We start from the raw sequence: 16,636 nt of genomic DNA on the forward strand, positions 1-16,636 counted from the left end.
ACATGTCACGACTGTTTCCATTTTAGGGAGCTCTGAATATGCTATTTCCTCTGTATGGAGCATTCTTTTCCCATATCTCTTACATGGCTGGCTCCTTCTTATTATTCAGGTCTCACTTCAAATGCCATCTCCTCAAGGAAGCATTTTTTGATAATCTTATCTAAAGTACTCTGACAGTCACTATCTTTTTCCTTGCTTTTATTTAGTTTATAGCACTGAATACTATCTTCAATTATGTATGTGTTTATATAGTGTATCCCCACTCCCCAACCCCTAATGGATTATAAACTCCCTGAGGAAAGACCTTTTTTACAACTGGTCTTGGAGGCCCCATCAATTGCCAGATCAACCTGGAGCTTGATGCCTCTTATGTCTACCTGTAGATGTCTCACTACTTTGACTGTGATGATGGGACTGAAGAACTCTGCCAAATATTTTCTTTGCCAATCTCACGGGGAGTGGTAACATGCTAGAAATCTTATGAAGATGCAAAACCAACAAGGTAGCTGAATCTTCAGGATAGGAAGAAATCAGAATATAACAAATGGAAGAGTGGGCAGAATGCAATCGAGTGTGTGTTACACTTGGAAAAAAGGGTGAATTGGTCACTACTGGAATTGTACAATGTGGCCCCTGATAAAAAATAGCCCCCCCCTCCTTTGTGCAATTTCACTGAGACTCATTACCTAAACGAGCAGGTAAAATCCATCAAAGAACTGGGTGACTACTATAACAACCTTACACAAGATGGGGGTCCCAGAATCTGGCTTGTCAGAGTATCTCTTTGATAACTATACCTAGGAAACAATGACAACAAGAGCTAAGCCTCAGGCAGACTTCCATCGTCACCAGACCAGTGTATACATGGTGGGTTTACCTTTACTTTTCTAATATCCACCAAATTCTTTCATTTGTCCCATTTCTTCAAATGAGGAAGAGGGAGTTAGTTTATAGTTGATGCAGAGTTTGTTTGGAGTGATGGAAAAGTTTTGGTTATGGTGATGGTAACACAACATTGTGGATGTAATTACCACCACTGAAATATATATCTGAATGTGGCTAAAGGGGAAATTTTAGGGTGTATAAATGTTGTTAGAACAAGAAAAAAATTTTTTTGAAAAAGCAATCGTAAGACTATACAACATAAACAGCAAACCCTAATGTAAACTATGACTATAGCTAATGGCATATTATAATAATATTCTCTCATCAATTGTAACAAAGGTACCATACTAATGCAAATGTTAAAAATGAGGGCAGGAGGAAGTGGATGTGGCTGGACCAGTTGAGCACCCGCCTACCACACGAGAGGTTCCAGGTTCAGTTCCTGGTGCCTCCTAAAGGTGATGAACAGATGCCACACCCACTGCAATGAGCTAGATGCTGCACTGCTGCACAAAGCAGACTCCTAAACGAGCAGATGATACAGGCCAGTAGACGCCACAGTCCGTGGGGAACGGTTGTGGCTCAGGCCACAGGGTACTCGCCTCCCAAGTGAAAGGTCCTGGGTTCAGTTCCTAATGCCTCCTGGAGAAGGCAAGCAAACAATGAGCAGACAGAAGAGAGAACCATCTGGGGGAAAAGGGGATAAATAAATTTTTAAAATGAGGGCAGGTATATGGGAACTCTATTTTGTGCAAGATCTTTCTGTAAATCTAAACTTTGCTAATATAAAAATAAAAAAATAAATAAATTGGTACCTCCCCCCCCAAAAAAAAGCAAGGCGGTTAAATTAAATTTAACCATTTTTGAAAGCTATTCCATTAAAAATCCCATTTTTAGGGAAGTGGAATTGGCCCAATGGATGGGGGCGTCTGCCTAACACATGGGAGGTCCAAGGTTCAAACCCAGGGCCCCCTGACCCGTGTGATGAGCTGGCCCACGCGCAGTGCTAATGTGCACAAGGAGTGCTGTGCCACGCAGGGGTGTCCCCCGCGTAGGGGAGCCCCACATGCAAGGAGTGCGCCCCGTAAGGAGAGCCTCCCAGCGTTAAAAAAGTGCAGCCTGTCCAAGAATGGCGCCGTGCACATGGAGCGCTGACGCAGCAAGATGACACAACAAAAAGAGATACAGATTGCTGGTGCTGCTGACAAGAATACAAGTGGACACAGAAGAACACACAGCAAATGGACAGAGAGAGCAGACAACTGGGGTGGGGGGAAGGAGAGAGAAATAAATAAAAAATAAATCTTAAAAAAAAAAGTCCCACTTTTAAATTTTAAAATAGACATATTTTTCAGTGATCCACAAAAGTGTTGGGAGAAAGCTTGGAATATTAAAAAGAACTGACTAAATAATGGGATTAGGAAATCATCATTTGACAATAACCATAATAACGATTGTTAAGTAAGAATTATCAATGGATGCTAAAAATAATGGATAAAAGAACATCTGGTCTCAAAGTATGTTCCCATAAGAGAATTATTAATTTAAAATGGAAGCATAATAACTTTATAGTAGAAAAATCAAATAGCCAACACTTTAACCAAGTGATCAAAGTTAACATTACAAGACACGGGACAAAGAGACATTACGTGCACTGAAATCATGCACTGAAGACACATAATTTCTGTGGTATTCCTGCCAAAAGTGGATAACCTAAATCTAATAATGAGGAAATATTAGAAAAATACAAATTGAAGAGCATTTTATAAAATAAATGACCCATACCCATACTATTCAAAATGACAAGATTAACCTACAGAGAGGAGATATGGCTCAAGCAGTTGAGTGCCTGCTTCCTACATGGCATTCTAAAAATAAAAAAACAACAAGCAAACAAAAGATAAAACCATCCCACAAACAAGGTCCCAGGTCAATCCCTGGCACTGGTACTTCAGGGGGAAAAAAAATTATCCTACAAATGCTGTAATAATAAAAAAAAAAACAGTAAAGATTATGAAAGACAAAATAGATTGAGAGAGGGGGTGGCTGAGTAAGGCATTCCAATGGTCAGTTTGTTCCACAGGGTAGTTAGTAATCTATACAGAACTATCTAAAGCACCTAATTGGGGTACCCAGGAGACCAAAGAGCATCCTGAAACATCCTTGAAAGAGTGGAAGGAAGAATCTGCCCATTTACAGTGAAGTTCAAGAGTAGAGCATTCCACACCAAAAAGGCTAGTGCCCATCCTCTAAAGACAGCACAAGATGCCTCAGGAGCTATTCCATGGCTGGAGTGGGAAGCTCCATTTCCAAAAACCAGGAAGGAAGAAAACAGTTGGTCAGCAACTTCAGTTACTGACAAGTAAATTTGGCTGGCTAAAGTATAATCCTAAGAACAGATAAAGTTTGAACCTGCACAAGTCAGAAAGAGGCCAGTAGCTGCCATTTTAATTCTGCCCTGGCATGAGGGAAAGCAGGGCTGATTGAAAATCAGTCATGGTACAGAAAAGCTTCTTTCCACCCAGATCAATATGCCTCTCTAGCCTAGGCCCAGCCCCACCTCCAGCAGCGAAGAAGCTGGGGGATCTGCACCAGCCTCTCCAGGCAAATGCTGGCACTTTTGGCCAACACAGACTGAATACTAGACACCTGGAGCCCCATCCCCACATCTAGTAGGATAGGAGCTGTGTTTCCTCAGCCTCTCCAGGCAACTGCAGGTTCTTTTGGCCTGCAGGAACTGGTTTATTGAGCACCTTCAATTCAATCTCCACCCATCCACCCCCATAGATAGGAGGGGGCTGGTGTTTCTTCAGCCCTTCTGGGCAATTGCAGGCGCTTACAATCCACATAGACCAGATACTCAGACTCTTGTAGTTCCATCCCCAGCCCCCAATAGGACAGGAGGGGGCTACTGTTTCCTTAGCCTCTCAGGGCAAGTACAGGTGCTTTTGCCTACACAAACTTAACTGTTGCATGCTTGTGGCTCTACCCCCACCCCCAATAGGACAAGAGGGGGGTGGTGTTTCCCCAGTCTTTCTGTGTAGCTACAGGTGCTTTTGGCCCACACAGACTAAAGAGCTGAACACCAGCAGATCCATCCCCACCCCCAAGCAGGATAGGAAGGGAGCTGCATTTCCTCAGCCTTTCCCGGCAATGGCACGCACTTTTGGCACACACAGATTAGATTGTTTGGGCACTCTGGAAGGTCTATCCCCAACCCTGGCAGGGGTAGAGGGGGGCCGGTATTACATCAGTCTACCTGGGCAACTATGGTCATTTTGGACTCATATAGCATACATTGCTATTCATACCTGCAGCTCCATCCCCACCTCAGGAGGGAGAAGAAGGGGTGTAAAGTCTCACCACCAAGCAACTACAGATGATTTTGACCTGCAGAACTTGGATTATTACATACTGCTGCGGCAGAAAAGAAGGGTGGGAGAAGCTTCATTGGTTCCTAGGGCAAAGCAGGAGCCTATACAGCTTACAGTATCAGCTACACCCTTGGCTCCTACTACACCACCAGCAAGGGAAAATGGGAAAGAAAGCACTAAAATAAAGAGAGAAACTGTGCCAAGAATAAACACATCTAGTAAGCCAGATGCCAAGATGCCAACAAAAAATTACAATCCACACCAAGAAATAGGAAGATATGGCCCAGTCAAAAGAACAAACTAAGCCTCCAGATGACATAAAGGAGTTGAAACAACTAATCATAGATGTGCAAACAAATCTCCTTAATAAATTCAATGAGATGGCCAAAGAGATTAAGGATATTAAGAAGACACTGGGTCAGCACGAAGAAGAATTTGAAAGCATACATAGAAAAATAGTAAGTCTTATGGGAATGAAAAGTACAATAAATGAAATAACAAACACACTGGAGGCATAAAACAACAGATTTGAGGAGGCAGAAGAAAGGATTGGTAAGCTTGAAGACATGGCCTCCAAAAGCAAACATACAAAAAGAAGAGATGAAGAAAATGGAAAAATTTGAACAGGGTCTCAGGGAACTAAATGACAGCAAGAGATGTACAAACTTACGCATTATGGGAAGGAGAAGAGAAGGGAAAAGGGGCGAAATGAATACCTGAAGATTTAATGGGAGAAAATTTCCCAACCCTATTGAAGGACATAGATATCCATATCCAAGAAGCACAACGTACTCCCATCCAAATAAATCCGAACAGATGAACTCCAAGACACATACTAAACAGAATGTCAAATGTCAAAAACAAAGAGAGAATTGTGAGAGCAGCAAGAAAAAAGTGATGCATAACATACAAGGGATACCCAATAAGATTAGGTACCAATTTCTCATCAGAAACCATAGAGGCAAGAAGGAAGTGTGATATTTAAGACACTGCAAGAGAAAAACTGCCAGCTAAAAATCTATATCCAGCAAGACTATCTTTCAAAAATGAAGGTGGGGAAGCGGACATGGTTTAACTGGGGAAGCAGACGTGGCTCAACTGACAGAGCGTCTGCCTACCATATGAAGGTCTAGGGTTCAATACCCAGGGCCTCCTGACCCATGTGGTTAGCTGGCCCATGCACAGTACTGCTGTGCACAAGGGTGCCAAGCCACGCAGGGGCATCCCTATGTAGGGGAGCCCCATGAACAAAGAGTGTGCTCCACAAGGAGAGCTGCCCCATGTGAAAAAAGCACAACCTGCCCAGGAGTGGCAATACACACATGGAGAGTTGGCATATTAAGATGACGCAACAACAAAGAGATGCATTTTCCCAGTGCCTCTTGATAATACAAGTGGATGCAGAAGAACACACAGTGAATGGACACAGAGAGCAGACAATGGGGGGGAGGGATAGGGAGAGAAATAAATAAAAATAAAATCTTACTAAAAAAAAAAAGGCAAATTTAGAATATTCACAGATAAACAGAAACTGAGAGAGTTTGTGAACAAGAGATCAGCTTTGCAGGAAATACTAAAGGGAGATGCTACAGCCTGGAAAGGAAAGACAGAAGACAGAGGCTTGGAATAGTCTAGAAATAAAGATATCACTAAAAGCAACTAAAAGTATAAAAAGATTGGTGAAAATAAAATACAACAGATAAAATCCAAAGGTCTAAATGGGTGAAATAAGAACTGTCTTTACAGTAATAACACTGAATGTTAATGTATTAAACTCCCCAAACAAAAGAAACAGATTGGCAGAATGGATTAAAAAAATATGAGCCATATATATGCTATCTACAAGAAACTCACCTTAGACCCAAGGATACCAATAGAATGAAAGTGAAAGGCTGGAGAAATATATTCCATGCACGCAGTAAACAAAAAAAAAAGCCAGAGTACCTATACTTATAGCAGGTGAAATAGACTTTAAAAGCAAAACTGTTATTAAAGTCAAGGAAGGACATTATATATTAATAAAATATTTCAAAAGGAAAAAGTAACAATCATAATATATATGTACCTAATCAGGGTGCCCAAAAGTACATGAGGCAAACACTAGCAAAACTGAAAGGAGAAATAGATGTCTCTGCAATAATAGTTGGAGACTTTAATACACCACTCTCAGCAATGGACAGACATCTGGGCAGAGGATCAATAAAGAAAAAAAGTTTGAATAAAATGATAAATGAACTAAACCTAATTTGCATATATAGAGTATTGCACCCCAAAACAGCAAGATATACATTCTTCTATAGTGTTCATGGATCTGGATACTGATTGTTCTACTATGAACTAAATAAATTGTGCAATCTTATAGAGTGAATTGCTTGAAGATGAGTCACCAGAAAATAGAATGAGTTCAAAGAATGGAAAGCTGAGGATTAACTTGTGCAGAACTGGTAAAAAGGATGTGTGTTAACTTTTGGAAATGAACAGAAAAGGTGAAAGTCAAATAAAACATCTCTGACTAGTAGTACTATTATGTGGGTATGAAAGGGGTTTAAAGCAAAAGTCTAAAGTCATAAATATATTCCTAAAAGCTAAAAAATGTAACATGGAACTGTATAGCAAAGTAAAACTGCAAGTGAAATAGGAATATGGGTAAAACTGCATATAAAAGACTGCTTTTCTTTGAAATTGAACAAATGTATGCTAACACTACAAGATGTTACTAACAGACACAAAAAAATAATTATGCTAAGTGAAAGAAGCTAGACACAAAGTACTATAAATTTTATGATTCCATTTATATAAAATGTAAATATAAATCAATTTATAAAGACGAAGTTAGATTAGTAGTTATGCAGAGCCAGGGAAGTACTGCTAAGGGGTGTAGAGTTTCTCTATTTTGAGTAATGAAACTGTTCCAAAATTTTTTGTGGTGATGAATGCACAATCTTGTGATTATACTAAAAGCCATTTATTATTTAAAAATCAATCAATTAATTAAATTAAATAGCACATACCAAATGGCGTATCAGAGGCTGACAATTTCACAGTCCTTACTCATTATATCATAAGTTTTAAATTTTTCTTTCTCTTCCCAACCTGAATAAAACTAAATTACTCCATTTGACTTTCTCAGTGATTTAGAGTAATAGTGCTTACCTGGAAAGAATCCAAGCAGACTGGACTGGAAGCCAACTCCTCATCCACTGCATGCAACTTCTCCATGAAAGTGCTATCCCTGGTCTGCTTAGGCTTTGGAGGAGGCGGAGGCCCCATGGGTACTACCTCAGCACTAATGTGTCTGATGGTGGGTGTGGTGACTTTTTCAGCCTGATTAAAAGAAAAAAAGCCAGGGGCATGCTTAAAAAGGTGTGTGTGGGGGTGGCGGGGGGAGGACGGATGTGGCTCAAGCGATTGAGCTCCAGCATTCCACATGGAAGGTCCCCAGTTCAGTTCCCAGTGCCTCCTGAAGAAGACAAGCAGACAGCAAGCTGGCACAACAGGCAGGCACAGCAAGCTGATGCAACAAAATGACACAACAAAGAGACATAAAGAGAAAAGACAATGAGAGATATAACAAACCATGAGCTGAGGTGACTCAAACGACTGAGTGCCTCTCTCCCACATGGGAGGTCCCAGGTTTGGTTTCCAGTGCCATCTGAGAAGATGAGCAGACACAGAAAACACAAAAAAAGGACATAGAGAGCAGACAGCGAGAACAAACAAGGTGGGGGATAAATAAAATTAATCCTTAAAAAAAAAAGGTACAGGGGTGGCATATCTTCCAAATGTTAATAACCTTTCTCTTCCTATCCAGAGAGAGGTACATAAAAATAAAACTACCATCAAGTATATTGGTTTAATCCCATTAGCTTTCATCCTATTTCCAGCAAAAAGGATGCTACTTTGGTTACCAAAAAGTAGGAAATCTAATAAAAATGGCTTTATTACAATATTAGAAAACAAAGGTATAAGAAAAGAGAAGAATAGGAGAAAAGAAGAAGCTCTGGTGGTCTCACACCCTCAGGCTTTTAATAAGAACTTTGAAAAACTCTTTCCCCATTGCTAAGTTCCAGTCTTCTCTTAATTGTTCACTGACTTAAAAGAATTTGAAACCTAAATAGTTATAACCAGTCACTGATTCCAGAAAGCTATGGCATGATTTTGAATCACATCTGGGAAAGGATAACAGTCGCTTTTGCATGAGGTTGACTTACCTCTGGTAAAATACCACTCTCCTCATCTGTTTCCGTCATTTCAGAAGACTGCCTCAATCTGGATTTCTTTGCCCCACGTGGAGATGAAGCAGTGCTTTCAACATCACTTTCCAATAAACTCTACAAAACAAATCCAATTCACATTTATATATATGTCCCTTCCTCATTCCACTAAGTTTGAAGTATCTCAAGAGAAAGAATATCCCAAAAAATCAGTCAGAATAAGAAAAAATAAACCAGTAACCCTCCCCGTCATATTGCCAAAGGGACATTCCCAATGTTGTAATTTCAACCACATACCCACAAATCCCCAGTGTTCAACCGTTCCCTCCCCTAACCATACTCCCAGTTCCATGTACAGTCCAACCCACCCTCCTCACCCTAACCACCTCACAAACGAGTGATACTCAACCCAATAGTATCATCACACCACTGTCATGCCCATCTGCTGCACAGCTATATGCTTCCACTGTATCATAGATTCTACCTGTATGGGCACAGGCTCACAACCTTCTTCTCCCTTTCTGTTTCTATTTCTATAAACCTATCTTCCAGATTCTAGCTCTGTGAGTCTGCTCAATTTGCTTAACTCGTATTAGTGAGGTCATGTAATATTTGTCCTTCAGTGCCTGGCTGGCTTCAGTCAACATAAGCTCTTCGATGTTATCCCATGTGCTAATACTGCATTTCTTCTTACAACTGAGTTATATTCCATTTTATATATGTGTGTGTGTGTGTGTGTGTGTATATATACCACAATTTGTTTATCCATTCATCTCCACATATATCTGTTTATCCATTCATGTGTGCATATATCTGTTTGTGTCCCTGCTTTCAATTCTTCTGGGTATATACCCAGCAGCTGGATTGCTGGATCATAAAGCAGTTCTATAGCTAGCTTCCTAAGGAACCGCCAAACTGTCCACCACAATGGTTGCACCATTCTGCATTCCCACCAGCAGTAGGTAAGGGTTCCCATTCCTCTACATCCTCTCTAACATTTGCATCTACTATTTTTTTAATGACCACCAGTCTAACAGTGTAAGATGATATCTCATTGAAGTTTTTTTTTTAAGATTTTATTTTTTATTTCTCTCCCCTTCCCCCCCGCCCCGCCCCAGTTGTCTGCTCTCTGTGTCCATTCACTGTGTGTTCTTCTGTGGCCGCTTCTATCCTTATCAGCAGCACTGGGAATCTGTGTTTCTTTTTGTTTATCATCTTGTGTCAGCTCTCCATGTGTGCGCGCCATTCTTGAGCAGGCACTTTCTTTTCGCGCTGGGTGGCTCTCCCTACGGGGCGCACTCCTTGCGCGTGGGGTTCCCCTACGCGGGGGACACCCCTGCGTGGCAGGGCACTCCTTGCAGGCATCAGCACTGCGCATTGGCCAGCTCCACACGGGTCAAGGAGGCCCGGTGTTTGAACCACAGACCTCCCACGTGGTAGGCGGATGCCCTATCCACTGGGTCAAGTCCACTTCCCTCTCATTGTAGTTTTGATTTGCATTTCCCTTACTGCTGTGATTTTGAGCATCTTTATATATACTTTTTAGCCATTTGCATTTCTTCTTTGGAGAAGTGTCTACGCAAATCACTTGCTTATTTTTCAAATGGGTTGTTTGTCTTTTTATTTTCAAGGAGTAGGATTTCTTTATATATCCTGGATATTAGGCCTCTAGCAGATACAAGGTTACAAATATTTTCTCCCAATGAGCATGCTGCCATTTCACTTTCTTGACAAACTCCTTTGAGGTGCAAAGTTTTTAATTTTGAGGAGGTCCTATTCATCTGTTTTTTCTTTCGTTGCTCTTGCTTTAGGTGTAAAGTTCATGAAATCATTTCCTAATACAAGTTCCTGTAGATGCTCCCCTGCATTATCTTCCAAGGTCTTTATGGTCTTGGCTCTTATATTTCTTGATCCATCTTGAGTTAATTTTTGTATAAGGTGTGAGATGGTGTTTCTCTCTCATTCTTTTGGATATGGATATCCAGTTCTCCAAGCATCATTTATTGAAGAGGCCATTCTCTTCCAATTGAATGAGTTTGGTGGCCTTCTCAAATATCAGTTGACTGTAAATGTGAGTACCTATATCAGAACTCCCAATTCAGTTTCATTGGTCAACTCTCAATTTGGTTCTGTATCAGAACTCCTGGCTCTATTTCAGAACTCCCAATTCAGTTCCACTGGCAGGGGAGGGTTACTGGCTTAGGGTTTTGGGTGTGGGAAGTATTCAGGATACGGCATACCTGGGGCAGGCTTCCAGAGAGTATATGAGTGCTCACCTTGTCATAGTACGTTGTATCAGTGGGTGGCACACATAATGAGCGGAAAGGTGTTGGACCCCCATCCTGGGGAATCCTGCTATGTTCTCAAATAGAGAGGCAGGAATCTCTTGAGAGAATAGGCAATGCCCAATAGGGGAGGACGGGCTAGTATGTCATGCACTCAATGTTGTTCCAAGTAACATGAGTCTTGTTCTTCAAGGAATGAAGCTTGGTGGTTGTCGTGAGTCCCAAGGGGAGGGGGAGGGAGGGAAAGAATAGATGGAACACAGGGCATTTTGGGGGCAATGGACGTAAACTACATGATCTTGCAATGATAGATACAGGCCATGTTAAATTTCATCAAAATTTATAAGGGAAGTGGACTTGGCTCAACAGAGAGAGCGTCCTCCTACCACATGGGAGGTCCACGGTTCAAACCCAGGACCTCTTTGACCCGTGTGGAACTGGCCCACGCGCAGGGCTGCTGTGTGCAATGAGTGCTGTGCCACACAGGGGTGTCCCCCGCATAGAGGAGCCCCACGTACAAGGAGTGCACCCCGTAAGGAGAGCCACCCAGCGTGAAAACAAAGTGCAGCCTGCCCAAGAATGACGCCGCACACATGGAGAGCTGATGCAGCAAGATGACACAACAAGAAAGAGACACAGATTCCCTGTGCTGCTGACAAGAATAGAAGCAGACACAGAAGAACACAAAGCGAATGGACACAGAGAGCAGACAACTGGGGTGGGGGGAAGGGGAAGGGGAAAGAAATAAAAACTAAAAAAATAAATAAATCTTTTAAAAAAATTTATAAAAGTGTATGGTGCAAAATATAAACTATAATCTTAATCATTGACTACAGTTAGTAGCAATGTTTCAATATTTACACACCTATTATAACAAATGTACCATCCACATATAAAATGTTATTAATAAAGGAAAGGGGAAAAGGGGGAGAATGTTGGGTATATGGGAATCCTCTATATTCTGTATGTGACATTTCTGTAACCTAAAGCTTCTTTAAAGACAAAATGAAAAAAATAAGACACTACAGGAATAAACAGAAGAAAACGTCACTTTACATACAAGATGACAGATCTTACAGTGATGAAAGACACGTCAAAAAATTTTATTTTTAATTTTATGCTTTCTATTGTTTTTATTCCAAATTTTTAAAATTTTTTGTATTTTATTATTTTTAAAACGATCATTTTTCATTTTCTTATTAATAATATTTGATTATTTTAGGTTCATTTTTGAAGAAGTTTTGGATTACAGAAGGCAGAGCAGGATCGTTGGTGTAGGGTGTCAGTGATGGGGGATGCATGGGAGAAGGTTCACCTGAGGCATACCTATAAGGCATATAAATGTCTTCAAATGTTCTCGGGGTATTCTCAAGGTGGATGGAGATTCAAACAGTAACCAAAAGAATGTCAAATTCCCATCCTGGGGATATCTGCCACATCCTCTAATGGGAGAGCAACAAGCCCCCGAGTACAGCAGCAGTGACTAGTGAAGGAGGATGAACCACTGACAGGCCCTTGACACTGATGAATGCACTTATGAACCTTTACTTTCGAAATTGAAACTTAGGCTAGTATAATAGGGTGCCTAAGAGTTACCACCCAAGAGCCCCTTGTTGCTCAAATGTAGTCTCTTTAAGTCAAACTCATGCAAATAAATGGATTACCTACCCTCAGTGTGGGACATGACCCCCTAGCACCGAAGGATTACTACCAAGCACCTACTAGCAATGCACCTGGAAAAAGACCTTGACCAAAGACAGAAAGGGTAATACAAATGAGTTTATATGGCTAAGAGATTTCAAAGTGAGTCGGGAGGTCATTCCAGAGGTTACGCTTATGCATATCTCAGTAGGCTCTAACTGACCACCAAAGTAAATACTGCCTCAAATAGCAGACACAGCTAGACACTATAGGAAGGGCAGACAGCTCAGGAGTTCATTGCCCTGCCAGTGGGCCCTACTTGGGAATTTATGTTCCCCACGTGACAGACTTGGGCTTAGTTGTGGTTTCCCTACACATGACTCTTCTGCACCTTCTATTTACACATATACTTAGTGTTAGAGTTGACAGATGTATGTCCAAGAGACTTAAATCTTTGGGCTGTCCATGTGCCAGCGGGGCCCTGAATCTCAAAAGAGTTGCAACACCTACCCTCTATTTCATTGGACTCACCCAGGACAATGAACAAGAAGATGATGTTGGACAATGACCATCCCAAGGAACAGAGAAAGTATGCAACTACAAGCAAGATAGCACCATTCATCTGTCCCATGGGATCAAAGCACCCTCTCAGTTAGAGGTGGAGTGGGCATCACCATCCCAGAGTCCTCAAGATTGGGGAATGAACAATGGACTAGAGTAGACTTACTAGTATTCTAGTACAGACTTATTGTGATTCTAGCAATGTAAGAACTTTCATGATGGATGTGGAGGCAGTGACCACGAGAGGTTCTAAGGGGAGGGAGAGGGAAAAACAGGTGTAATATGGGGACATTTTCAGGACTTGGGAACTGTCCTGAATGACATTGCAATGACAGATACAAACCATTATATATCTTGTCATAACTTACAATATTGTTCAAGTGAGAGTGTAAACTACAATGTAACTTATAAACCACGATTAGTGACAATGCTCCAAATGCGTTCATCAGTTGTATCCAATGTACCACACTAATGAAGGATGTTGTTAATATAGGAAAATGTGGGAGGGGTTGGAAGCAGGGCATATGGGAATCCCCTGTATTTTTTATATAACATTTATGTAATCTAAGTATCTTTAAAAAAAAAAAGTGTATTTAAAAAAATAAGAAATAATAAAAGAAAATAATGCTGTAGGGATATCAACACTGTAAACTTTGTAAAACTGTAAAACACTGCTTTAAAATCCTTTTCTGAATAAGTCAAAGAACACATTAAGGGAATAGCATATTGCATGGCAACAAAAATGAATAAACTATAGATATAAGCAACCATATGGATAAATCCCAAAAGCATAATGTTGAACAACAGAAAGTCTGACACCAGAAAGTCATGACAGTGGTTCTCTTTAGGATGGGGGAAGATGATTGGGATTGGGAAGGGCAACAGGGGGTGTCCAAGCAGTGTTATCTCTTGACTTAAAGGGAAATTTCATGAGGATCTGCTTTATTATAATTTGATATTGGAATGAAAATGCTCTAATGACTGAAGGGATAAATGCACAACTGTCATTATACCAAATACCATTGATTATATACACTTTGGATAGACTGTACACTTTGGATAGATTATATGCTTTAATATGTATCAATAAAATTCATTTAAATAAATAACTTGATAAGCTGTATATTTTTATTCTACACATACACCTCTATGTGTGCTACATTTAAACTAACGAAATGTGAAGAACACAGAAACTCCTCACAGTCTTTGATATATGCAAAAAAGAGAGTAGAAAAAAAGAACTTGTATCTCAATTTTTTCAAGAGAATAAGTGACATTACTAAGGAAACAAAGTATACCAAACTTTACTGGGTCAATTTATTTATTTATTTATTTATTTTTGGTAAAATAGAGGACATTATAACTACTGACCTCTTCAGCAGTCTCGTCTTCTTCTTCATCATCCGGCTGGTACTCTTCATCTGAGGAATCATCTTCTTCAAGGTGGATATCCACAAACTGAGGAGGCTACATAAGTACAATGTGAAAGAAATAGAGTAATGTGAAACACATATCTTACGTATTTGGAAAATGGGAGGAAGAAAAAGGGACAAAAAAAAAATCCTAAAAGCAAAAAGAGCAGATAAAAGAAAGTAGGTAAGAAGTAGGGATTAAAAAGATTCCTAACAGTAGTGGAATGAAAAAAAAAGATAAAGCTGGAAATAAAAACAAAGAGATGGGTTTAATTCAGTGGACCCTAAGTTAAAACATGGACTACAGTTTAAATAGTACAACTATAAAAATGGGCTATGGTCAATTTTGGCAAATGTTCCACACCAATGTATTAATAAGTTGTTAATAATACAGTAGTATTGGGAATCTTTTATTTTATGCGTGATTGTCTGTAAACCCACAGAAAATGGGGGAAAAAGATGGGTTTTTTAAAAAAACACCTTAAATAGAAAAGAAACACTTAGGTTTCAAAACTCCTGGAGTCTTTTTGGAAGAGAAAAAGAAGGATCTCCTCCAAGTTTACCTTAATTTCATTGGCCTTCTTAATTGGTGAAATGTTCCACGTTGGTATTACCTACAAAAAGAGAATATAAATAATTAAGTTCTTGTATGAAATGGACTGTTTTCATTTTTACTTCCTCTTCAGCAAAGAGTCATCTACCTAACTCACAGTTGTACTGATTCTAGGAGTATTTATTATCCCTGAAGGTATACTCTCAAATATTTGCCAGAGCTGGATAGAACAAAAAGAAAAAAGAACCTTTTGTTAGATTACCATGTTTTGTCCTGAACCAGATAAGACTCAGTTATATCATTGGTAAAACAATGAAAACAATGTCTGTCTTGCCTACTCTAATAGCACAGCTGTGGGTTCACACAGAATAATGGCTGTGAAAAATATATATAAACTGTAAAACTATAGAAAACAAAAATGTTATAGGTTTACAGTAGGCTTTTGACATGAATTTCTTCAAAATCACTTCACAAATCCACCATAAGTACACCTCCAAAGTCACAAAAAGCTACTATGGAATGATGTAGGGGTGAAGTGTCTTGTCTACAACTTAACTTTCAAATAATATAAGGAAAAATAGATGTAAACATAGAGACATAAAACAAATATGACAAGATGTTACAATAATCCAGATGAAATTTAGATTAATTATAATATTCTTTCAACTTTTCTGTGTTTAAAAATTTCACAATAGAATTAGAGGAAAATATTTTTAAGGAATGTTTTAAAAGCTCCCATACGCTGCTGACAAAATGCCACTGGAGTGTATAATTTCTTGACCATTTAACTGTGACCCAACCGAAACAAGCTTATGAATAAAATCCAAATGGCCACTAAGTTCTATCTCCAAAAGAAGCCTTAGGTTTTCCACATGCCTGCAGGTTTGTCATGTCTTTGACACATACCTAGCGCTGTGTAGCTGGTCCCACTATAGGGCAAAGGGGATAATGTGAAGGTTAATATTCCTTCCCATCTCTGCTGCTTAACCAATCAGTTTCCCTACCGCCAAACCGATCATGAAGGCAAGCCAACATCTGGAAGTGTGTTGGAGTCAGACTATAAATCATTAAAAAGCAAGAGAACTTACTCTCCCATATAAACTATAATCATGGGTTGCCAAACTTCTCCATATCTATATACACAGCTATTGAAATAATCCAGAACCTGATTTGGTTCTCCTTGGATTTTTTTCCAAATCAAACATGGAATTAATGTTAATTAAGGGAAAAGGACTTGGCCCAGTGGTTAGGGCGTCCGTCTACCACATGGGAGGTCCATGGTTCAAACCCCGGGCCTCCTTGACCCGTTTGGAGCTGGCCCACAGGCAGTGCTGATGCCTGCAAGGAGTGCCCTGCCACACAGGGGTGTCCCCCACGTAGGGGAGTCCCACGCGCAAGGAGTGCGCCCCGTAAGGAGAGCCGTCCAGCGTGAAAGAAAGTGCAGCCTGCCCAGGAATGGCACTGCCCACACTTCCCGTGCCGCTGACGACAACAGAAGCGGACAAAGAAACAAGACGCAGCAAATAGATACAGAACAGACAACCGGGGGAGGGGAGGAAATTAAATAAATAAGTAAATCTTTAAAAAAAATAAAAAATAATGTTAATTAAACTCTAAATGTCAAGTGGACTTCGTGGAATTAACAGCCTCATTAATGGCTGCATTCATCATTGCTACCACATGTTCATTTATGATTATTTCCTAGCAGACG

The 16,636-nt window shown here is 40.1% G+C and overlaps 1 protein-coding gene across 7 annotated transcripts in view; it reads right to left on the reverse strand.

Moving 5' to 3' along the window:
• Window positions 1-16,636, reverse strand: part of GON4L (gon-4 like) — a 111,033-nt gene that overhangs the window by 48,769 nt on the left and 45,628 nt on the right. For all 7 annotated transcript variants that reach the window (XM_058309849.2, XM_058309848.2, XM_058309847.2 and 4 more), the window contains 4 exons: window positions 14,936-14,986; window positions 14,332-14,427; window positions 8,471-8,590; window positions 7,413-7,583 (listed from right to left, as the gene is read on the reverse strand). In XM_058309849.2, the coding sequence (XP_058165832.1) occupies window positions 7,413-7,583; window positions 8,471-8,590; window positions 14,332-14,427; window positions 14,936-14,986 (438 nt within the window). The remainder of the gene's footprint in view (window positions 1-7,412; window positions 7,584-8,470; window positions 8,591-14,331; window positions 14,428-14,935; window positions 14,987-16,636) is intronic.

Source organism: Dasypus novemcinctus, chromosome 13 (assembly GCF_030445035.2).
Source record: "Dasypus novemcinctus isolate mDasNov1 chromosome 13, mDasNov1.1.hap2, whole genome shotgun sequence".
Lineage (NCBI taxonomy): Eukaryota > Metazoa > Chordata > Mammalia > Cingulata > Dasypodidae > Dasypus > Dasypus novemcinctus.